This window comes from Rhinichthys klamathensis, unplaced genomic scaffold (assembly GCF_029890125.1).
Source record: "Rhinichthys klamathensis goyatoka isolate OS25496 unplaced genomic scaffold, OSU_Roscu_1.1 h1tg000571l_1, whole genome shotgun sequence".
Taxonomy (NCBI): Eukaryota; Metazoa; Chordata; class Actinopteri; order Cypriniformes; family Leuciscidae; genus Rhinichthys; species Rhinichthys klamathensis.
The window spans coordinates 908577-933769 of NW_026607037.1; the positions used below are offsets into that span (position 1 = coordinate 908577).

General features: G+C 39.1%; 1 protein-coding gene across 1 annotated transcript; it reads left to right on the top strand.

Annotated features, from left to right (window-relative positions):
- The first annotated feature begins 159 nt into the window (after positions 1 to 159).
- Positions 160 to 21127, top strand: tlcd3ba (TLC domain containing 3Ba). The gene is made up of 7 exons (XM_056239791.1): positions 160 to 277; positions 2665 to 2820; positions 6394 to 6477; positions 15043 to 15265; positions 16444 to 16539; positions 16893 to 17002; positions 20276 to 21127. Exons 2-7 carry the CDS (start codon positions 2696 to 2698, stop codon positions 20514 to 20516), a joined length of 879 nt encoding a protein of 292 aa, XP_056095766.1. The 5' UTR covers positions 160 to 277; positions 2665 to 2695; the 3' UTR covers positions 20517 to 21127.
- Positions 21128 to 25193: the final 4066 nt, after the last annotated feature.

The following is a 25193-nucleotide window of genomic DNA, read 5'->3' on the forward strand; positions in this document are numbered from 1 at the left end:
CCTGGACAGGTGGATGATTGAGGGCAGACAGCTCAGACAAACTTTGCATTAATTCCGTTCGTCCTTAAACACTATTATTTTGTCTTTCTCATTGTTGTTATGTGTATTTTCCCAGCAGGTGCTGTTAAACCAAAACTGAAACTTTCTGCAATCAAGAGCTACATTCAACAACATCATGTCGACCGTCTCACAGATGCCTCATGGACCTCGTGATCCGGTTTCTGCAAGACTGTGACAGGATTGTCCTGCCCCATAACCGACGCTGCTCAACCTTAAAGTAATCTTCTGCCTTTTTTTTGGCTTGCTTCTCTTGCTCTTGTCCAATGTGATTCTGTTCTCCTGCTGCTTTTCTACAGCATCATTTATGAATGTTGTAACTCATTTAGACTCCATGTACATTCTAACTTGTATCACTTTTCTCTGTTGGTTTTATGCATAATACTGCTTGATATGGTTTCAGTAATAATAATTCCTACACATTTTGTACTATCTTCACCAAAAAGACCACGCCTAACCAAAGTTGTAGAATTAATAATTTGCTCTGACCATATGCCTGCAACAGCAATAGATATCTGACCAATGCTCATGTAATGACATGTCAACTTGGTGTCTTTAAGGTGATTTGACAAAGCTGTGGGTGATGTGGCATAGCAATATAAGAAAATACCGGAGCTGGTCATTGAAAGGTTGCAGGTTTGAGCCCCGCAGAGGAATATGGCCATTCATAGGGGACATATTTGTTCCACCAATAACATTATATGACTTGCTTCTTTGTTTAAGCTGTTATGTGTTGTTATATTTTGAAACAGTATTCTTCCAACAATGAAATTCAAAATGAATACATTAATTTGTTTTATTTAGTAGTTAATAATTTACTGTGTTATTACTATAGTAATTACATATAACCTTTAACAAAACACTAAAATAAAGTATTTATATATGTATATATATATATACATATATAAAAAATCTTTAATCTACAATGGATTTTCAGTAGTAGATAATATTATTTAAAAAATGTAAATATATTTATAAAATATAATTTTTTAAGTCATAAACAATCTTGTAATTGATTGTAATGTATGGCTCATTTAGTGTAAAAATAAGACATGCTGGTGTTTTTTTTTTAGTGTCTGGGTCTGAATGGGTTACAGCAAAAGAGTTGCATGGTACTGATTGAACACTATTGTACAATAATCACATCGGCTCTGGGGGCTCATCCCCGTTTTAGCAATCTTTTTTTTTATTTTCATCAACCATGTGGGGAGGAAAGTGATTCATTACTGGCTGCTGTAAGCACACACACAGCCAGTGGGCCTGTCGCCTACAACCTGTTAGCTAGAGGTCTCGACGAGACTCCCCCTGCCTCGTGTCCTGCTGGCGATGACACAATAGGATGGATGCCGCTAGCCTGCTAGCTCTGAAAGGTAGCGTTGTGAATATGCGAGCTGCTCGCGTTGCTTTGCTGTTGTTTACATGAATGGAGAAAATCAGAGCATTACCTAAGATTCTGTTGGGAACGGCGGAGGGTTTTATAATATAGTTTGTGGGAGATTTAGAGTTGTTCTCGAATTGCAAAAGCATCATATGTTGCGGGGTTATGCGTTTTCATAATTGGATTTGTGCGTACTGTTCACTCTCTTTAATTATTTGCGTGTTGCATGAACAGATTTGTTAGTACAAGCTTTAGAATAATGAACTAATGCACATTCGCTGTCATGTCTGTAACGCATTTCTTGATTTGGCTGCTATAGATTTTGATTTCTGTGACGTCTTTTTAGCTTTTGTGATTTGCTTGCTGCAGACATGCACCCACAGTCCCAATGTAGCAATAACAGGAATAATACACTCCCTTTCACCTCCTCCCACAAGGTTTCCCTCACTGTACCACAGAATTACGACCTCCACCCTCCCACATACCCTTTTTCTTTCTTCTTGGCCTCCCCTCGTCTCGTTCCCCTCCCTCTCCCTGCAGTAATCTTTCTAAATCTCTGGCCTGCTAATCCTTTCCACGCCTATTTTAGTACGGACACCCCCACCATCCCAGCTTCTCCTGCTTTAATATATATATATTCCGGAATAATTTAAGGACTCCTTACAATGCAATAATGAGACTAGTGAAGGGATGCAGTTGCATTGGAATTCTCCTGACGATATCTGGGGAATCTATCCGTGTCGTGCCATTGCAATGTGTAACTTTTGTAGTCTGGACTTGACTGTTGAGTTTAGTGGTAGTTAAAGTTAATGTTTGTGTAATTGGCACAGTACATTTTATGTATGTTGGATTTACGAAGGTATTTGTGTTTTGTTGTTTTGACTTCTAACGTGGATTTTTGTGGTCTAGTAATTTTCCTTTACTCTCCCCATTTGATTCATCCTTCTGTCTTTGCCTTGCCCTTTTCATTCCTTTCTTTCAGTGAACAGATTTTTGGTGAGAATCAAGTAATAATGCTGAGTTTGAACTCGTATACTAATCTTCGAAATGATGAAGCAAAATGTTTGTCACTAACTAAACAGACATAAAAAAAATCATGTTTGATTTTTCACGAGTTTCAAGGTTGTTCTTGTATACATTCCTATTATATAAATAAATATGGATATTTTAAGATGCTCTAACCCTAAAACATGTGTAAATCTAAATATTTTTATCCTTTATTTTTACAGACAGTGACGTCGAGCAACATTTCCCGAGATTATGCTGAGCATCCTTGCAGCTGGCTCCATATTCTTCCCCGGCCTTTTCCTGCTGTCTAAGCGAATCCTGAAACATGGTCCTGGGCTCAAATGGAGCGAGAAGGATGCTGTCATTGTCTCGTCCAGGTAAAAAGAAGAGAAAATGAGATGTGTTGAGACGTCCTGTCAGGCTCAAACTACTTGCTTTTATTTACTTGTGGTTCTTCTCAGAATGCCAGTAAAGAACATATTATATCCTCTTTTTGTTTATAAGCATTAAAGTCATGGCATTGGCTTCATAATTGTATTTTTTTTGTGTGATTTAAGATTCAGTAAAAAAAATGTAAATTGATAAAGGATAAATATCTGCATCAGTTAATGTGACTAGTGAACGAGATTTATATACACTTACCGGCCACTTTATTAGGTACACCTGTTCAACTTCTTGTTAATGGAAATATCAAATCAGCCTTATCACATGGCAGCAACTCAATGCATTTAGCTATGTAGTCATGGTCAAGAAGACGATCTGCTGAAGTACAAACTGAGCAACAGAATGGGGAAGAACGGTGATTTAAGGGATTTTGAACGTGGCATGGTTGTTGGTTCTGGCTGGTCTGAGTATTTCAGAAACTGCTAATCTACTGGGATTTTGACACAACCATCTCTAGGATCTACAGAGGAGAACAGTCTGAAAAAGAGAAAATTTCCAGTGAGCGGCATGTTCTGTGGGTGAAAATGCCTTGTTGATGACAGAGGAGAATTGCCTGACTGGTTCGAGCTGATAGAAAGGCAACAATAACTCAAATAACCACTTGTTACAACCTAGGTCTACAGAAGAGCATCTCTTAATGCACAACCGTCAAACCTTGAAGCAAAAGGGCTACAGCAGCAGATCATCACACCGGTGCCACTCCTGTCAGCTAAGAACAGGAAACTGAAGCTGCAATTCACACAGGCTCGCCAAAAATGAACAACAGAAGATTGGAAAAATGTTGCCTTGTCTGATGAGTCTCAATTTCTGCTGCAACATTACATAGAATAAACAAGTAATAAGATCCTGGTTGATGAGTGATGAAACAGCATTGTTTCAGCTGTGCGCTCCTATTCTATGGCGCATGGTAAAGCAAGACATGTCAATCTGAGCGATCAAACCAATCTAAGCACACTCCAGCTTTAAAACGGTGTCTGATTGTTCTCTACACATCTACACACTATACCCACCCACCACACCAGAGATTTAAGCTGTGCTCAAAATCACCCCCTGTACCCTCATTGACTATTCCCTAGATTTGTCCACTTGTATAGTTCCCTTGAAGGAGTGAATGAAAACGGAGTGAGTGTACATCAGTTGTACTCTCGTTATTGCGGTGTATTATGGGATTAAATGAGTACATTTGATAATATCCAGTATGGTTTCAGACACCACTACAAATGGCTGTCCCCTCGAATAGTGCCCTATTTAAGGGTAAAGGGGACGGTTTCAGACACAGCCTTAAGTTCCATTTGTTGAACTTTCAAATGACGTTGGATTATTATCACAATGCTATCGGATCCGTGAAGTCTATATCTTTAGCCAAGCAACATGTTATGTCAGTCTGAGATCTACGCACATTGTGTGTGGGTTTGTTTTATGTAAATGCCCTCAACAGTCACCAGATCTCAATCCAATAGAGCACTTTTGGGATGTAGTGGAATTAGAGATTCACATCATGGATGTGCAGCCGACGAATCAGCAGCAACTGCGTGATGCTATCATGTTTAAATGGACCAAAATCTCTAAGGGATGTTTCCAACACCTTGTTGAATTCCTGCCACAAAGAAGTAATTCACTTATGAAGGCAAAAGGCAGTCCATCCTGGTACTTGCAAGGTATACCTAATAAAGGGGCTGGTGAGTGTGTGTATAAAACCGTATGAATAAAATGTACATGTGGCGAGCAGGACGAGGTCGAGGGACGCGAGAGATACGAGACCGGTGCGTCTCACAGGTGTCGTTCAATATTAATCACGCCACCTGCTTCGCGCTTGCCACAGTACACTTGCTGAGATAAACTGAAATATTTGTAAAAGTCACAAAAAATTAGGGGTGTGCAAAAAAATCGGTTCACATTTGAATCGCGATTCAATCTTTACCGATTCAGAATCGATTCATAGAATTCCAAAAATCGATTCATTTTTTAAAAAATTTTATGGCGTGCACGGGCGGAGTGGCAATTGGGTGAGTCGGGACTTTTACCGGTGGTTCGGTAGTGTTTCGAGGCTGCGAGGGCCGGTCTGATAAATAGTTACATTGCAAGTTCTTGCCGCCCGCTGGTCAAACTGTGCAGGCTCTCTGCTCAACCCGTAAATAAATGCATCGATCCGCAGATTATGTTTGAGTTCTTAATGGTCTGTAGATCTTTTGCCAAGCGTGTCAGAGGTTACCGGTTCTAAACCGCACTCGTATAGTTTTTTCTCTCTCTCATCAAAACCGAATATGTTCATCACGTTTGTGTGCATTTTATTTTGAGATTTCACCGGAATCACAACGGCGATATGAAGCGCGCGTCCGAGTGAAGACTGCGCGAGCCACAGAGAACACTGTATCCATGACACTGATAGCAGCGGCAACGAGCGTTCAAAAACAACAGATCTCTTATTTAATAGCGAACTAAATGAATGATCTGCTAGTTAACTGGAGATACCCGCAAATTACGCCTATGAACGACTTCACTGGATCTAAACAAATCAATCTAACCATAGATGTTACCAGTAGTGGTGGCTTTTTAAAATCTATTTAAAATTATTTCGCAAGGGTTCTATGACATTAGTATATTTTTAGGAAGTTCAATGTGCCCAGTCGAGTTCACATTTCAACAGTCAGCCTGGTAGCTGAAGTAGTGCTTATTAAACCACATTTAGCCTAATTGTTTGTTTGATCTGACTACAGCACTTTAAAGCTAAATGTAAAAGCTTTTTATTTAAGTTTTATTTTAAACTTGAATTAAATGTATTTGAAAGCTGGCCAAAGCTTGGCACTGTGCACTTTTTAGTTGCAAAAGTTTTTATTTTTGTATGAAGACATAAAGTAATATCAAACTACATTTAATTTGTTTTTGTTTTTCTTTTAAATTGTGTCTACTGCAATCAATCACATAGGAAAAAGTAAAGTATATTTATATACTGCGAATCGTTTTTTGAATCGAGAATCGTTTTTGAATCGAAAATCGATTTTGAATCGAATCTTGAGACAAAAAATCGGTATCGAATCGAATCGTGACATTTTCTGAATCGTGCACCCCTACAAAAAATATTTGAAAACCGAAAATGGTTGGCTGAAACTGAGGGGTAGATAATTTTATATGAACCAAATATTGGTATGTTTTGCTGGTCTATCACAAAATGTGTTGCTGTAAGTTTATGGCAGAGATCATTAACCTGTTTGCAAGAAATGTGTCAGATTAAGATCTGCAGAGTAAAGAGTTGCATGTAAGCATGTTGCATTATGTTTGGTTGCAGTGCACTGTCTGATGCATTGATGAGCTTTTCTGCTTAGCTAGGAAAGTTACTGCGTAATATCCTGCTTAAATGACCCTTTCCTTAACTGGTGTCATCAGAATCTGCTATTAATGGTTTCCAATATGTCTGATCTAAGGATGTTTGCAGTCAGTTTTGCTCTCTGCTTTGGCTTTCTTTCATGCATGTGACTTTTTTTCATTTTTTTTTCACTCTTTCTCAGGCTGGTGTCCTCCGTTCAAGCCATTATGGCGTCCTCTGCCGGATACATCATCGCCTGTTCTTGTAAAGACATCATCGAGGACCAGTGAGTATCAGCTGAAGATGTGCATTGTAGCTTGATATATAAAAGAGGAAATATTTTTTTTGGTAATTCCGGTTGATTTTATAAGCAGGAGGACTGTTTTACTATGCACAACACTGCTTTACTTTGGTGTTTGTTTGTTTTCCCATGTGCATGTGTCTCTCTCGTCTTATTTCATTTGTGTTTTATTTGTGAATACAGCTGAGAATTCTCTCATTTCTATGGAATTGTTCCCAGACGTGTAGGAGTGCAAAAGTATTCCCTTCACTCTGAGTGTTTCTAAGAATGTGCTATTCCTCCAATGCACACCTTATGTCAGGATAATCTAATTAGGCTCTTAACCTAATTAGTTTCTATCTGTAAATCCATTGTGGCACACCAAGCCAGGGGGAAGGGAGCAAGAGAGAGTAGATGGGCAAAAGACTCTGGAAAAACTTGATAGTGAATTTTTATGACGGCTTTAGTCAGCGGTTTCAGTTGATGATTTAAAGCGGCATCTTAACACTCTGTGAAACCCATTCGATGTGTTCACGCTGATGGTTTGTCGAAAACGGTTTGCTCTAATTTGATTTACCTCACCTAATCGAATTTAACTTATTTTGAACTATTTTTCTGTTTATTTTGTGCCTTAACCCGAAGGCCCACAAGTTAATTAAGAATGGCAGCTCAAATGGGGTCAGAGCAATCATGTTTCATAAATGATTTAAGCCAGGTAAACTCAATTACTAGGGGTATGTGTTGTAAATGCAACATCAAGGGAACAGGAAGCCTGGGAATTAGACTAATGCTGTGTCCCAATTACTTATACTACACCCTAAAAGTATGTTCTCTTTTTGTGGAGAAAAAGTACATACTTTTGAGTGTGTAGCAGAATAGTAGACCTGGTTTGAGACATACTATCATGTCATAAATTGCATCTTTAACGGACGCTTTGTCGCATAGTTACGCTGTCAATCATCTTGTCACAGTTAACATCCTCCACATTTCATTTCATTTCCTTCTGTATCAGAGAGATAAGAAGTAGCACGTTGATCTTCCAGACGTGGCTCTTTCATGGGTAGAACTCTCTTCATATTTTTGCATAATGATGGCTTTAAAAATGAATGGCCAAATGGATCTTTATAAAAGATCACATTGTTGTTGAAGATGAAATATAAAACAGATAACATTACATAAATGTTTTTTTTTTTTTTTTATCAGGTTAAATGTTGATTTATCAGTCACTCAAACCCCTTTTTCTAAACCTCTCTACTTAACCGTAGGTTGCGCATATCTGCCATGTTTGTAGTTTTTTAAAAACTTTTTATTCCTGTTTGTAGCTCTGAACCAAATCCTTCTCCAAAGTGCAATGGTTTGTGGGCAATATTAGCCATTAGAGTGTGCACGGATCCACACTTCAAATCTACTGGACATATTATGACTATATTGTGAAATATTATTACAGTTTAAAAGAACTGTTTTCTATTTTGATATATTTTAAGATGTAATTTATTCCAGTGATGGGCAGCTGCATTTTTAATCAAGTCACTGTTATTTATATAGCATTTCATACAACACAGTTTGTTTCAAAGCAGCTTTACAGTGATAACAGAAAAATTATTCAATGATGCAAACAGTTCATTTCGGCCGTACAGCAGTTCTAAAAGAAAATAGTGTCATTGTTCATCAGAAGTCAGTTCAGTGTTGATTCAGTTCCGTTGGAAAGATCATCAATTATTAAATTAGTTAATTTCATCTAAAAAGCATTTCTGCAGAAAAACTGTGATGTCGACGTCCAGCTCAGTTCACTTCTCATCCTATAGTGTCAGTGCTGTCAAATCAATAATATTGTTGAATATTAAGTGTCCCCAACTTAGCAAGCTAGAGGCAACAGTGGCAAGGAATGGAGAAAAAATGGAGCCACCTGATGGAAAACAGAAAGGAAACGGAAAACTCCATCAGGTGGCAGAATGGAGAAAAAAAACCTTGGGAGAACCCAGGCTCAGTCGTGGGGCCAGTTCTCTTCTGGCTACGAATGAATACGGTGTGATTTATAATTCAGTCAGAAATCAAATTGTTGATCGGTAGCATTCAAATATTTAATTAAATTCCTTTTGTTTGAAGATTGCATTCATCACTCCAGTGTAAGGCCTTCTAATTCGATCCAATGGCGGTATCGATTAGAGGTGAAGGTCTCACGCGTGTTCCGTCTCTTCCCATGGCAAAGGGATTTTTAATTAAATACAATACATTTTATCTTATGTATTAACTCGTTTCATCTGACTCCATAAAATGAAAAAGGTTTCTCAATGATATCTGTGCATCATTAGATATACGTTAATGTTTGACTATTCCTTTTAACTCCAATGAAAATAAAGTCAAAGTCTGCTATAATCAAATATAACAATTTATTATGTCAGGTAAATGTATTATAACAATTTCATAATCAATTAAAAGATAATCAATGCAAACCATCAAATGTTCTAGAACAAAGAGGAAAATATTTTACCCGACATTATGAAATACATGAATGCTGAGTCTCGGCGACTCAGCATCCACGGGCTGATCTGAGATACAGAAAAACCCACGATTCCTTGCTGCATTCCATTAAATAGCCAGAACTTCTTTACAATGGTAATTTGCATTCAGAGGTTACACCTCTTGGGAAGAGGAGGAAGTCCATTGCCTATCTTCCTTTGTGCCAGTTTCTCTAAACTTCTAAAAAACCTTATTACCTTTTGTTTTACTCTTTTGGAATGAGACATCTGAAACACTCACTCTGGGACATTTAAAATGATACTAAACACAATAATCATTCACATTAAACCATATACACTACCGTTCAAAAGTTTGGGGTCGGTACGATTTTAAATACTTTTAAAAGAATTCTCTTCTGCTAACCATGGCTGCGCTTATTTGATTAAAAATACAACAAAAATCAGTTATAGTATTAAATATTATTCCAGTGTAAATCAGCTGTTTTCTGTGTGAATATATAGTAAAGTGTAATTTATTCCTGTGATCAAAGCTGAATTTTCAGCATCACCAGTGTCAGTGTCTTCAGTGTCAAATGATCCTTCACAAATCAGTATAATATGAGGATTTGATGCTCAAGAAACATTTATTATTATTATCAATGTTGAAACAGTTGTTGGTCTGTCAGTTGTACAGTTTTTTTTGGGGGGGGGGGGGGGGGGGATTCTTTGATGAATAGGAAGTTCAAAAGAACAGCATTTGTTTGAAATAGAATCTTTTGTAACATTATAAATGTCTTTACTGTCCTTGATAAATAAAAGTATTGATTTCTTTCCTCCAAAAAATAAAAAATAAAATTCTCACTGACCCCAAACTTTTGAACGGTAGTGTATATATATATTCTTATGTGAGTTTTAGCTGTTACTGGGTGAGAGAATGAAATGTAAATCAGGTGAGACTGCGTGAGGGGGAGGTCGAATGCTAATTTTCAGCAAGTTCCTTTGTTTCAATAGACCATGTGGTCAGGACAGTTTCTTCAACCAGTTTTACAGTCTTACACCAGTATGGAGACAAAGCTGCTCATGGGTCTGTGCAGAGGACTTGTCTGGTTCTTGTGGTCTTTGCTTAATCTGTGCTGATGGCTATCATGTCAAAGAGGCCTTCACAGGGGATTGTCTAGTTGACAGGAACTCTGCTGACATTCAGGGCTGCGTTGTGGTCTTGTCTAGGTGCAGGTCCACCATCTGATCTGGATACGGACCGGATTTGGCTTTTCTATGGTAGCCTCGGGATAAACAGAGAGACTAATATTAGCGTAGATGCCATTCTTTTTATGATGTAACAATCCTTTAATGGATGTGAATTATAGAAATGTGATCATCATGTGTATGCAAGGTTAAAACTGTTCGGGTGCTAAATAGGAAAAGGATCTACCGCCTGCAGGTGATTTTGATATTCTAGGCGTTATCAACTAGACAGAATTTTGAGATCGTAATAGACATGGACTTTAAGAGCTTGCTCAAGTACTGAGGAGCTAAACCAAGGGTGCCCAATCCTGGTCCTGCCGATCAACTGTCCTGCACAGTTAATCTCCAACCCTAATCAAACACACCTGAAGCAACCAATTAGGTCTTTAGGATCACTTGAAAATTAAAGGCAGGTGTGTTTGATTAGGGTTGGAGATGAACTGTGCAGGACAGTCGATCGGCAGGAGCAGGATTGGGCACCCCTGAGCTAAACTGTTTAGTGCTTTGTAAGTAATTAGCAAGATTTAAAAATGTATGCGATTATTTATTAGGGAGCCAGTGTAGTGTAGTGTTGACAGAACCGGGCTAATATGGTCATACATCCTGATTCTAGTAAGAACTCGAGCTGCTGCATTTTGGACCAGCTGGAGTTTAATTAAGCGTGCAGGGCAACCACCTAGTATCGAGCATTACAATAATCTAGCCTTGAAGTTATAAACTAACTTTTCTGCATTTGTCATTGAGAACATATGCCTTTATTTATATATTTTTTTTAAATGGACAAATGCGGTTTTACAGATACTAGAAATGTGACTTTTAAATGAAAGATTGTCATCAGTTAGAAACCTGGGTGTGCTTTTTGATACCAAAGACCTGACAGTTCAGCCATCAAGTGTTAGACAGTATTCTAGGTTGTTACGTGCGGAAGCAAGCAGAACGGGGCCGAGAGCCATGGGCATGAAGCGAGGCTGGTGGCGCGAGTGCTAATAAACACCTGTGCGCCACACCGGTGTCGAGTTTCATGGAGGATCTCCGGAAGTCTATGGATTGTCCAAATTCTCTATGAAACATGCTATATTATTCTGTGGACACCAGTTAGACAGCCAGTCATTGGGTCTCCTTCACTAAGCATGTATACGCACAAGTTTGTGCATGAACTCTGCGTACGGACGATTTTAGGAACAAATCACAAATAAATAAATTCACCAAAAATTTCGTAATAAAATTTACGGAAAAAAATATAGGAACAACTGAAACCACACGTACGCAAAAAGCACTTACTCTGTATGCCCTTATAATCGTGTTAAGAAGTTATATTTAGCGTTGATCCACTTCAAATGTTGACTACTGTATTTTTGTGGATTTTTTGATGAATAGAAAGATAAAAAAAAAACAGAATTAGACATACAGTACATTTATCCATTCCTCACAATTCTGCATAAAATTTAACCCAGGACAATTGTTTTTACTCTTGTGTCCCCATTTATCTTAGGAAGACAGAAAATAGTTTTACTGCCTCTACAATCTGACTGATGCTTAATTTGCAAGTCAAATTTAAAGGGAACACTTCACCCCAAAATGAAAATGTCTCATGTTGTTGTTCTAAACCTGTATGAATGTTTCTCTTACATGCAACACAAAAGAAGAAATTTATCAGAATCTTAGCGGAGCTCTTTTTATGTACGGTGTTGGATTTTCAAGCCCAACTTACTTGCTATGGACATGTTCATAAAAATATCAGGGAACAAGTTATGGAATTCTGCACATGTTTGAATTTGAAATATTTGATTAAATCTGAGAGCTGGATCACTCCTCCATAGGCTTCTTAAGGGATCGACGATCTACGCAAAGCTTCTAGGTTGTACGTCACGCATCACACACATGACCAGCGTCGGCCAATAGTGAACCTGCGTGTGACATGCAACCTAGAAGCTTTGCGCAGTTACACTACGTGAAATATCACGGCCGTACAGAGAAGGAAATGATTAGTTGAATAAAGTCGTTATTTTTGTTTGTTTTTTTGCGCACAAAAAGTATTCTCGTCGCTTGATAAACTTAAGGTTGAGCCACTGTAGTCACTTGGACTATTTTAACGATGTCTTTGATAACTTTTGGGCCGGCCAGCTTCGATCCCTTAAGAAGCCTATGGAGGAGTGAGCCAGCTCTCAGATTTAATCAAAAATATCTGAATTTGTGTTCCGAAGATGAACGAAAGTCTTACGGGGATGGAACAACATGAGGGTGAGTAATTACTGACAGAATTTAAATTTTTGGGTGAACTAACCCTTTAAGTGTAGCTCTTACAAAAATGTATCTTTTAAAAGAAAAAGAGAGGAACTCTTAAAACTCTGTCTTTTAAATAAGTCAAAATATGTGAAACATAATTGCCTATAATTAGGCTATAGCAATAGCAAAGGCCATAATCATAAAGTGAAACATAAGTTCAACCTCCTCAACACAAAAAACAATATCAACAATGCTTCTATTCCCTGAGAGTGAGGATACATTTTTTTCACTTGAAATTAAAGTGCAGTATTTGGAAACATATGACTGGAGTTCTTATCAAAACTTAAAGTGCCACTGTAGCTATATATTTAAATATCATAACATGAAATCCAAAATGTTCCCACACACCGGACTTCTATGTTGCTGGCGCATCCTCCAACTCCGGTTAAGCCTCGCTCACACTACAGGAGTTTTAAAATCCTAACCGATTTTGAAATCTGGTTGCAGCTCACACTTAAGGAGAACCTTTGCAGATTTTCTTACCTCAAATCTTAAACATGCTCACACTACAAGATTTGAAAATCGTGGCGCATCACACACTACACAATGTTATTAAGATTCGTGCCAGAGAAAGCGCCTCACGTGATCTCACGCAACAGATCGGAAGCGGAAAGGTGGATGTAAACAAAATATCTGTCCTTCATATCAAGTCATATTCGTGAAAAGGTTGCCGTATGACCAAGGAAAGCGAAATCTTTAAAAAAAAATCATCCTTTTAATAAGGATATTTCTAATGAATGGCGTCAGCTCTGTTCAATACAATGAATCAATGCCATAGATCTCTATAAGGTAAAGCATCAGCAGCGTTGCTCAATGCCCATTGCTGCTCAGCTGAGCATTGTAAAGTGGAGCTCAAAGTTAAAATTAAAATAATTAACAGCTTGTTTCATTTAACCTATCTTTGAATGAATATAACTTTATAATGAATATAAATATTTTATAATGAAAATATTTTTGTGTAGGCCTAGGCCTAATTCTGTGAATTACACTGTGCAAACCAAAGTAATAGCCTACAGTAGCTACTACCCACCGGATGAAGAAAGGGCTCTCAGTCTCCACAGAACATAAAATATTCATATTATTTTATTTTTCGTGTTGGCATTTGAGGAAAAAACAATGTTACGGACATGACCGCTCTAAGCGACTTTAAAATATGCTTTAAAACTTTCACAAAGACATCAAACAGAAAGCACAAAACCTTTCTTTAAATCGAATTTCGTTTTGTATTAATTGTATCTTAATTTTAAACAATGTTTCATCAACCAATTGCCTGGATTTTTATAAATAAGAAGTAAATATAGCAGACGATAGATAATCACGAAACGGAGGCGTCGGCGATACTTCATAAATGAACCGAAACTCAGCGTATAAGATAGACTTGCCTCACAGACATGTCTACTTTTAAACAGAACAATTCAAAACGAAAGAAAACAGACAACAGACTGCTCTCTGGTTATGTAATCCGTATGAAATGTGCATTTCTCTCTGGCGCGTTCACTAGCCTACTGAAGATCGCGTGCATCCTGCGGAAGACGGAAGAGTTGCAGATGGTTCAGGATCGATATCGAAAAATCTATATTTTTGACAACACTAGATTGTAGGCTACTTAGTTTATTATTTCAGATGCCTTTATTATGCATTTAGTATTTTATTATTATTTATTATACTGTATTGTGCTTATTTATTTAGCAATAACTGGATAAATGGAGATAATGCGCGCATCGCGCTGATGAGTCACTCAAAATTACCTCAATGGAAATTCCTTCACCATGACAGCCCTACTTATTGGCTATTGTGACAGTACTGACGTAATCACAATCTTGCTCATCCCGATAAATATCAAACATGTTTGATATGATCGGGGCGAGCCCGATTTGTGTAAGAGCAGATCGGGAGGTGCAAGATTCGATCTGTGAATGCCTCACATTACCAGATAATCTGTGCCGAACATCGGAACCGATCGAGGTCCTCGACAAGATTTTTTCTCCGATTCTCGGGAGGGGAAAATCGGGCATAAATCGGCCTAAAACTCCTGTAGTGTGAGCCAGGCTTTAGCCTTCCTTATCTCTCCCACTTGCCATTTCTCCGCGTGACGTGACCTGACACTCCATACTCCACTTTTACTGGCTTGTTCGACTTGAACCGGCGCTGCACAGAGCGATCGGTAATGACATCAAAGCACCGCGAGAGTGATTGAAAAGCATACAGAGCCGTCGCTCTGGCGGTACTTTGATGTCATTCACCGATCGCTCTGTGCAGCGCCGGTTCAAGGCGAACAAGCCTCATATGTATGTCCACACACATCTTATTTCGTGCGAAAAGGAAACGCGCGTCTGAGGTCACATACGGGCACGAGGCTACATTGCGCATGCATCAAACCGTGAGATGCACACACGCTCCGAACCGAGACAAGCGAACCGAGCGGTTTGGATGTTTTTTCATGTACCGTGCCACCCCTAATGTTTATGTATGTATATATATAACTGATGGTTGCCACAAAGTAACCCTAAAGCAAATATGGGGGGTTTCTCACTCTTGTTCCTTCATCCCATATCTCTTCCTTTCTGCTCCCTCTGTCCAGGCATTGGCTTACCAGCAGCTATATCCTTTTTGCGGTCCCCTACTTCATCTATGACATCTATGCCATGTTCTTGTGCCACTGGTACAAACTTCAGGTCAAAGATCACGAGGAGGATAGCGAGGCCAAACCGATGAGGTCAGCCATCAGCGGCTATCTGCGCAGAGAGTTCCTTATGGTCTTGCACCATGTCGTCATGGTTACTGTCTGTTTCCCTGTCTCTGTGGTGAGTGGAATGAGGGTTGTGTGACATTAACATACGTTTTTTCATAAACACACATTTAAAGTACATATTTTTTTGAATATGATTATGGAGGCCCATCAGAGCCATATGTTTGGAGTGTAGTAACACAGCTTTGGCTTCATGGCTGTTTGAAGAGTGATTTGATGGGGTCATGCTATGTGGGTGGCTTGAAGTGTGGCTGAGTCTAACTTGTCCTGAATGGGCATGTGTACTTTCACCCTGTGATTATGCTCTCCATCACTCTCCATCTGTATCCATGGAGACTATTGCTGTCGGCAGCAGTGCAGCAGCGAGTACCCTGGCATTAGCTGCACTTAAATGGCAATAAGTGTTATGGACTGATAAGACAGGGAAACCTCTGCAGCACTTCCCTCTGATAAAACCACAGCTTTTCTACATCTGACACAACACAAGTCTGACTATCTCTTCCTTTTCTTTCGGTTTTTATCCCCTTCTCTGTCCACTTCCCATCTTTTCATTTATTTTTTCTTCCTTCTCTTCATTCCCTTTCTCTCCTTTCCCTTTACCTGCCATTTCTGTATCCTCGTCCCATTCTCTTTTCCATTATTTTCTTTCCCTTCCCTTTATCTTTCTCTTCCTTTTCCCTTCCCTACTTTTCTTTTCCTCTCCTTTTTGTTTCACTTTCTTTCTGTTTCGCCTTCCCACTTTCTTTTCTTTGCTTTTCTGTTTTCCTCCCCTTTCCCTTCTTTGAATTTTATTTCCTTTTCTGTAATAATCTCTATTCCTTCCTTTCCTCTCATCTCATTTCCCTTTCCTCCTCCCCTTCCATTTCCCATTCCCTTCCATTCTTTTTTTCTTTTCTTCCCTAATTTCCTTCTTTTCCTCTCCCTTCCTGTTCCTCTCCTTTTTGTTTCCCTTTCTTTCCGTTTCCCCTTCCCACTTTCTTCCCTTCCTTTGAATTTTATTTCCTTTTCTGTAACGATCTCCATTCCTTCCTTTCCTCTCATCTCATTTCCCTTTCCTCCTCCCCTCCCCTTCCATTCTTTTCTTCCCTAATTTCCTTTTCTTTTCCTATCCCTTCCTTTTCATTCCCACCCTTCCCTTTCCTCCTGTCCTTTTCCCCTTCCCCTTCATTTTCTCATCCTTCCCTTTCCTTTTGTTTCCTTTCCCTATTTTCTTTTCTTTTCCTCCCTTTCTAGTTCTGGAGACAGGGCAAAGGGGATTATTTCCAGGGTGTGATGTTCCTGGCAGAACTCAGCACCCCATCTGTCTGTCTGGGAAAAATACTCATCCAGGTACTAAACACAATCACGCATTCACCATCTCTTTCTGACTTTCTTTTCTTACGTCTTTCTTTTTAAAGACCTAGACAAGCTGATTTTCAGATTTCTCTTTTTCTTTATAGTGTATGGGAAATTTCTACCAGACATACTAATCTTATAACATCTGATTGAATGGCAGTGATCTTTCACAGACTTGTTTATAACTCTCTTGTACATGTCTCCTTCACTCCTTGAGAGTTAAATGTCTAGTGGGGAATATTGAATCACGGGTGTCAGGGTTCATTGCTCTGCCTATTAATATTTTTCTATCTGTTAAACACTCTCTCTTTCTCTATTTCCTGCTCTTCTTTGTTTATTTGCCTCAGTACAAGCAACAGCACACTCTCCTACATAAAGTCAATGGAGCTCTTATGCTGGTCACTTTCTTCATCTGCAGAGTTCTTCTCTTCCCCTACCTCTACTACGCCTACGGCAGGTATGATCACTTTTTAACACTCAATCATTCAGTCTTTATAGGTCTTATATTTCTATTGCTCATCTCTTCATTCTTTCTTTTATCCTCTCTTTCTCCACTGAGTCACAGTGCCTCTAATATTAACATGAAATCTGGAAGTTGTCTTTTTTTGGTCAGAAATAAATATGCATCATAATCTGTCTCAACCCAGGATTTGTTTAGAACATGAGACATTTACACATTCCTTCTAAACGATTGTAATAACCACCAAAGACCATGTGTTGTTTTGAATTGATCGTAATACCAGGACAATCATCATCAATCTGGTTGACATGTTCTAGTTTTAAAATTGCAGCACTGATGTATAATTCATAAGACTGGAAACTTTAGCATTTTTGAAATAGTTACATTTCTGAGTGCGGTCTTTACTGGCAAACAAACGGCTAAGAAGTTGAATTTGCTTGCAGCAGGGCTTCCATGGAAAACCTAGAAATATAACTGAACAAAGCATGGGAAATATCTTGGTAAGAAATTGTTATTTGAGAGTGCATTTTTGTCATATCAAACAAGTCAAAAAAAAGTAGTTTTTGAGATTTCCGTCAAGTCATCCAGTATCTTTGATCAAAACATATGAAACATCAAGTTCAGATTCTGTATAGTTTGATGTTAGTTACTTGCAATATCCTAAACACAGTGTAAATAATGTATATACCAGGCTGATTCATTTATATTACTACAAATTGAGACAAAGTGCAATGCGCAATAAGTCCCGCCTCTGGAATAAAAGAGCCATTTGCCAATTGGTAGGTATTGCATCACTGGAACAGTCCTGAGATGCATGCTTGGGACTGCACATGCGGAATGGCTGGACCAACCTGAAATATGCACTTCTTTTTCAGATTTCGGTATTTCCCCATTCAAGTAGATTTGGCCTTGCATCGCATGCCTGAAATAAAGTAGTGCTGAAAGTTTGTGAACCCCTTGCAGAATCGGTGAAAATGTGAATAAATTTAACTCAATAATATATTTTTTATTTAGTACTGTCCTGAATAAGACATTTTATATAAAAGATGTGTACATATGGTCTGAATTCATAAAAATGACCCCGTTCAAAAGTTTATGTACCCTTGAATCTTAATACTGTCATTACCTGGTTGATCCACGACGTTTTTTTTTCTTTTTTTTTCTTGATGGTTGTTCTTGAGTCCCTTGTTTGTCCTGAGCAGTTAAACTGCCCAATGTTCTTCAGAAAAATCCTCCAGGCCCTGCAAATTCTTTGGGTTTCCGGCATTTTTTGCATATTTCAATCCTTTCCAGCAGTGACTGTATGATTTTGAGATCCATCTTTTCACACTGAGGACAATTGAGGGACTCCACTATTAAAAAAAGGTTCAAACATTCACTAATGCTCCAGAAGGAAACACGATGCATTAAAAGCCAGGGGGTGGAAACTTTTTGAATTTAAGGGGAAAAGTGCACTTAATGCCGAGTTCAGACTGCACGATTTTAGCCCCGATTTTGGCTCGCCGACAGGTTTTGAGAAATCGCCGACGAATCCCCGAAATCACAGGCAAATCGGTGCTCGTTCACGCGAGTGACAATCACGCAGTGTGAATGAGCAAAGACGCGATCTGAGAGAATCGCAGACGAGTCGCCGACGCCCGTGAGATATTTGGCATGCTAAATATCTGGACCTGTCGGCGATTCACAATCCTGCTGTGTGACTGTGAATGTGTTTCTGACTGAAAACTACATCGGCGATGACCGACAGCCAATGAGAGAGCAAGATACAGGACAGCAGGCTGTTCGGGGAGGAGTTAGACCAATAGAATAGGCCTATATTTACAATTATATAAAACAGAAACAAAGCACAAACATTTGCGTGACCAGCAGCAACAGCAGGACGTCATTTGCAAAATTATTTATTTACCTCCAACTCTCTTTGCAAAACACAGTCCTTGCTCCCCTCGTCTTCCCAACCATTTCCTGCATAAACTGTTTTTTTTTTTTTTTTTTCGCTACAAATCAGTGGTGCACAGACAATTTGTAGGCTATCATTTTTAATAACAAATTCAGTGTCGCGCGAGAACTCCGGTCTCACGCACACGTGATCTTCCGTTATTTCCTATCACTTCTCGCGTTTGTTTGGTTGTGAAACGTAGTTTGCGGACCAGGCAGAAGTTGTCGGCGATTCTTTCTTTTGTAAAGTCATGCAGTGTGAAACCTCCTGTCGCCGATCCATCGTGCAGTGTGAACACAGCAGCAACTGAATGTTTCCCCAGATAGTCATGCAGTGTGAAAACAACAGTGACCCGATTATTTTGAAAATCGTGCAGTCTGAACTCGGCATAATTTGTCTTCCGGGAAACATGCAAGTATCTTTTTTTATTTAAACAAAATAAGACAAATTTGGACGACATCATCCTGTTCAAAAGTGTTCTGGAAAACTTAACTGTTCAGGACAAACAAGGGACTCAAGAGCAACTATCACAAAACAAAAAAATCGTGGATCATCCAGGTAATGACACACAGTATGTGTGTTGCGAATTAGCCTTGGCTATAAACACTGTGATACAGGCATCGTATTGTTCTTTATGTAATAATCTATATTCTTTTTTTATCTGTCCCTATTCAAATAAACAATAAATAAATAAAATAAAATAAATAATTATTAAGAATAACATACACTTAGGGGTACATACACTTTTTTTTTTTATAAGTTCGGCTATTTTTTCTATAAATTCTAGCTATTCTTGTGGACTATAAGTAAACATATATGTAAGGTATCTTATTCAGGACAGTACTAAATAAAAAATAACACGGATTTTGTTTGATCCCACTTATTTTGTTAAAATTAATCACATTTCCACAGATTCTGCAAGGGGTTCACACATTTTTAAGCACCACTGTAGATGCCCGGAGACATTGCAAATATGGCTGCCGACACAGAGTTATCAAACATTTCTTGAAAGGGACTTTGAATTGACTGAATATACAAATAATTCCTTATACTGTGTCTACACCAGACGTGAGAGGCTCTGTGCGATAAAAGCAGATGCTACCCATTATAATCAGTGATGCTGTCTACGCTGGATGTGGCGCAACACGACAAGTTCCCGACATTAAACGGATGCCTTGTTCTATTTCTAACGTACTTCAAGCACTCACGCTACTTCTGACAAAAAGAACAAATGGATTTGCAACGGTCGCTTTGTTGCGTCCAATGTAGACCAAATGTGTCTGTTATTCACTGTAAGCTTACTCTATCCATGTTTGTTTGTGCTCATATCACAGGTACGCATCAATCCCCTTCTACATGGTGCCGCTGTCCGTGCCCTGGCAGTATAACGCAGGTGCAGCTTTGCTCATGGCCCCGCAGGTTTACTGGTTTTCCCTCATCTGCAGAGGTGCCTTTCGCCTCTTCACCAGAGCCTCGCGGCACAAAGCGGCTGTTAGCAGCACTGACTCTGAGCCGAAAACCTCACTCCTGCCCTCTGCCAATGGATACAGCCCAAGAGAGGCTGACTCGCACTGAGAGAGGGGTAGAAATAGAGATGTAGTTGCAGGGTTGTTAGGTTTAGGCCAAATAGGAAACAGAAGGCAGATTGACTGAGTTCAATGGGTGGATCTTTTTTGACCCCTGCAGAAACACTGAAGCTGTGTAACCTCTAGATTCACCACAATCCTCTCTTTGAGAAGAAAAATAAGACTTCAGACCAAACCAAACAGATATTTTTTTTCTATAACATGCTAGTCTCTGTGTCAGAGCATTAGGTTGGGGAAATGTCTGCTTTGCAGGGTTAGTGCATCATTTGTAAAGTACCATGGTCATAAGCTTCAGAAAAAGGGACTGATGTGGACGAAGCAGGAACAGTATTTAAAATGAGTGATGGATGGAAGGATTGAAAGAGACCTCCCGTTCTCCTCTCTTGAGTATCTCTGTCTCTTTGTTTGTCACATTTGCATAGAGGATACAAAAAAGGAAACTGAGATTTCTCTGTCAATTTGTACATACAATTTTATCATTTACATTGAATTCCAAATAGATTTTGAATTTATTTTAGATTTGTGTTGAATCTGTTCGTTATTTATTTAGTTCTATTCCTCATTAAGGGCGGATAAGTTTAAAGCAAAGCGGCTCACTACTAAAAGACTAAGAACCGAAGGTTTCCGATTCAAAACAACCCCTCAGATGCATAGCCCATTGCCAGTTATCCATCTCTCTGTTTTACCCTTTCCTGGTTCTCATTACAGCTGAAAACAAGATGGCAGCGGCTGCATCCAGTTAGTTAGTGAATCAGCAGTTATAAAGAAGGGGGGTCATTTAAAGGATTTGGATGAGGCTGAGCTAATGCATTAGCATATCTCTGCTGCAGTACTCCAATCCTTTTAAGATCCAGATGTCGGACAGAGGGACCGAACTGGCCATTAAAAGGCTGCACTTGAAAACCAGGCTGAAGTTGGCAAGGCACTTGGACGAACCTGAGCCAATCGATTTGTACTTTTCGTACAGTTTTATGAGGGGGTTAGACTGCCAGCAAAATGGCCTTCGCCAACCTCTTAGTAGATCCACGCCACAATATGAAGTCTATACTACCACTGACTGTAATCTGCACATTAAATGTGTAACAGCTGTTCTTTCTCCACTCTGACAAGATGTTTATCTGCTTCTCAAGCTGTCAGCCTTTGTTTCTATTCGAAAATTTAGGAGGTCCATTGATGACATGTTGTGTCACCAATTAGTCCTTCCTTTTATGGTAAAAGTGTCATCGGTGTAACGACGTAGTCACACGCCTCCCTTAGGCCTGCTTGTTTTGCGATACTCACAAACAGGACTGTCAGTTTGATGCTAAACAGTATTATTAGGAGTGGAAGTGAGAGGATGGAACACAAGTTGGATTCAAGGAGTGAAACTTGCACTTAATTTTCACGAGGAGGGGTGCTAAACAAACATCCAAGTCTGTGAGATACTTTAACACTTTTAAAAGCACTGCATAGATGTTGGCTCTTCTTAAATCAAAGTTTTGGATTTAGTTCTGAACCACTATAATTGAAAGCGTATAGGTTAGTCATGTTCCGTTACTCGTTAGAATGTTTTTTATTTTTCTGCTTGACAGTTAGTGTGTGTGCTCAAAGGCATCAATGTAGCCATAGAAATTACACTTTTAACATGCTCTTTACACAAAGTACTGCAGGATTGTATCACATCACTAACTCAAAGGGACTGTGAAGTGCTGGGCATGATTAGGGCCGGTATTTTCAACTATAGCAAAGTATACTGGTTTGGGAACTGGTTAAAAATATTTTGAGCTAGGAATGACTGTATTTTCTGACTTTGTTTTTATGTAATTATACTTATTGTTAATTTATTCTTATTTATGTATTTATTTGGCCAAGTCTGAATGTACATATGAATGCACATCTAAATGTTCTTTTGAGTGGGCTTCTGTTTATCTAGTTGCCTGAAGACTGTTCTGTAATTCTGGTTCTCTCAGCTGAAATATACTCTTGCTCTCTCCTGCTATGCTGATGCTTTGTTTGACGTCCTTTTATACTGAAACAAAGGCTCTGTGTCAGTGTCACCTGCTTGGAGTGTGTACTTGTATGTGAGAGAAAGAGATCGTTGCACACAATGGTTCAATGAAAATTGCCTAAATATGTCTTAGTCTTCAAGTACCAGGCCAGTGACTCTTGGTTTACTTTTTCCAAAATTATCTTTAGTTATGTATGTCAAATAATTCCCACCAAAGCACACATTTTTCTGAAAAGGGTGTCTTTGAGATATCACTCGTCTCAGCAACTGGCGGAGGCTATGTATATGATGTAAACAGCAGTGCAAAAGAGTTGGGGGAGCAGCCCGCTCCTGTGTAGCCAATCGGAGAACTATCTTTTTTTATGCTATATTTGAACATTCAGTTTACACTATGGTACAACAAAATTAGAACATAACAATAATTAAGAATAACACCAACAGAGAGAATAAATAAAATATGAGCAACCAATACCATAGCTCAAAGCAGAAACAGACACTAACTAAAAAAAAGGAAAGGAAAGAACAGGGCATTACATAACTTAATAAAAGTTACATATTGAATACAGTATAGAGTTTGTAGGCCGTGCAAATTGTACATTTTCTGGGCTTTTTTGTTAAGCTAGAGTGAAATTAAGTAAGTAAAGTTTTATCTCTTGTAAGAATACAAAAAAGTTAGGTTAACTATTCGAACATTTACATTTATGAATATAAAATCTACATAGAAAGAAAATTAGGTTTATTATAAATCAGGCATTTGGATCCGCTTCAAAAAAATCCAAAAATAACAGATTTGGGATTCATTGAAAAAACCTTGTATGATATTACTTGAGATAAACTACAGAGCTCTCTGCCATTTTTATCTATAAAAGAAAACGTGCCTAATAATTATGCACACCTGAATATAAGGCGTTTTCATTTCCAGCCTTCATGAACAATTATATATCACTTATATTTGATTAAATACAAAATTAATAGTAGTTATTAAGATTAATGTGGTTTGGAATTGGTAAAAATGATCAGAAAATCAACGTGCCTAATAATTCTGCACACACTGTATGGTCACATGTGGTTTGGCTGTCGTTCCTGTCTCCCTGTAGCAGTCATAGGCGTCTTAAATTTCAGATGATGGCTTTCCTATTGAAGACAAAGGTAGAAACAATTATTTAACTTAATCTGATTAATGCACAATATTTAAAAAATAATGCTATTATTGTGTAATACATCAGTAAATGTTGGAATTAACATTAGCCAGGCTTAAAGGCAGGGTAGGTAAGTTTGAGAAAATAGCAGAAAACTGCTGGATTTTGAAAGTATCCAACAGAGAAACTCCCACCCTTCTGGGCTCCTTCCAAAGCCACGCCCCCAAAACACATGAACACGTGATGCCGACCGCTCAGCTGGAGGCGGCGTTTACCAGCGCCGAGCGGAAAGGAGTGCAGTGCATGGAGTGACGTCACCTTTTTTTGCCTTGTTTGTCTGCGCTGACTCTATATGCAGGTACAGGTGGTACCAGGGACGGACTGGGACTAAAAAACGGCCCTGGACTTTGACTAGGCCCGGCCCAAAGCAATCGGTGCGCGGAAACTCGACAACAACAACAATAACGCCTGCCATGAGTGTCACTTTAACTGTGGCTCATGATACTATACCATCCAAATTATAGCTAACAGCATATTATACAATCTATTCCATGCTGTCTTAAAATGAATTTATTACTTAATAATCTTAATTAGTTTATGCAGTAATTAATCTTAGCTACTGCACAAATAATACCACATCTAAATGAAAATACACCATTACAAATGTAACTTCTGTATTCAAAATCTTCAAAGTTTGTAAGCATTAACTGTAACATTACCAACATTTTAAAAAGTAAAAGCACAACATATTTCTTAATATTAGCAACTGCATGTGGCATTTTACAGCTAAAATGTTGAAGTTTAGCTGTTTTAACTACTGTAATCATTAAAAATGTAGCAAGCTGAATATCACTTCCTAACATCATCCCTAGCAAGTAACTTGGAAAGTAATTTCTGATTAATTCGGTTCGGGAGTAGTAGAGATAAAAGCCCGCCCACACTGAAAATTGATTGGTTGGGTCCTTACATGCGCTTCGTGAGGGACACGCGCACACTAGCACACACGCGCACACTAGCACACACACGCAATCTCTCGCTCCCTCTCTCTCTGCCGTGCACGCGCTACGCATGCGCGCTCTTGCTCGCTCTAGATTCCGGGAGATTTTAACTAATTTGCGGACATCAGGGAGCCACTATCAATATGCGGGAGACTTGGGATGTGTGTGGCGGCTGGTGGGCCGGCCCGCCGGCCGTCCTGGAGTACCGGCCGTTCTGTGATTCTCCAGATCACACAGATGGCCAGTCCGCCCCTGGGTGGTACTGGGAATTTTGACTGCTCTTTCTCTGCCATGATTGTGAGACTTCCTAGCTTCCAGCCGGTACATGCCTCTCCTCTTTCGAAATGAGCGAGTCAACCGGGTGCGCGCATGTGGGCAGCTCCTGTAGCAGCAGGGGTGGTTGCCATGGTAGCGAGGGAGAGTGACAGTCGCCCAGCCAATCATTGCATTTGTTCCGAATGGAATAAGTAGCTGTGTTTATTGCAGCCCTGAGAGGACTACAGACACTCGATTTTTATACTCTCCTTTTCAGAGTACTTACA

Coding starts and splice junctions, on each gene's coding strand:
- tlcd3ba (XM_056239791.1), top strand. CDS start 2,696: ATGCTGAGCATCCTTGCAGCTGGCTCCATATTCTTCCCCGGCCTTTTC. Junction 2,821..6,393: donor GCTGTCATTGTCTCGTCCAG/GTAAAAAGAAGA, acceptor ACTCTTTCTCAG/GCTGGTGTCCTCCGTTCAAG. Junction 15,266..16,443: donor TCTGTTTCCCTGTCTCTGTG/GTGAGTGGAATG, acceptor CTCCCTTTCTAG/TTCTGGAGACAGGGCAAAGG.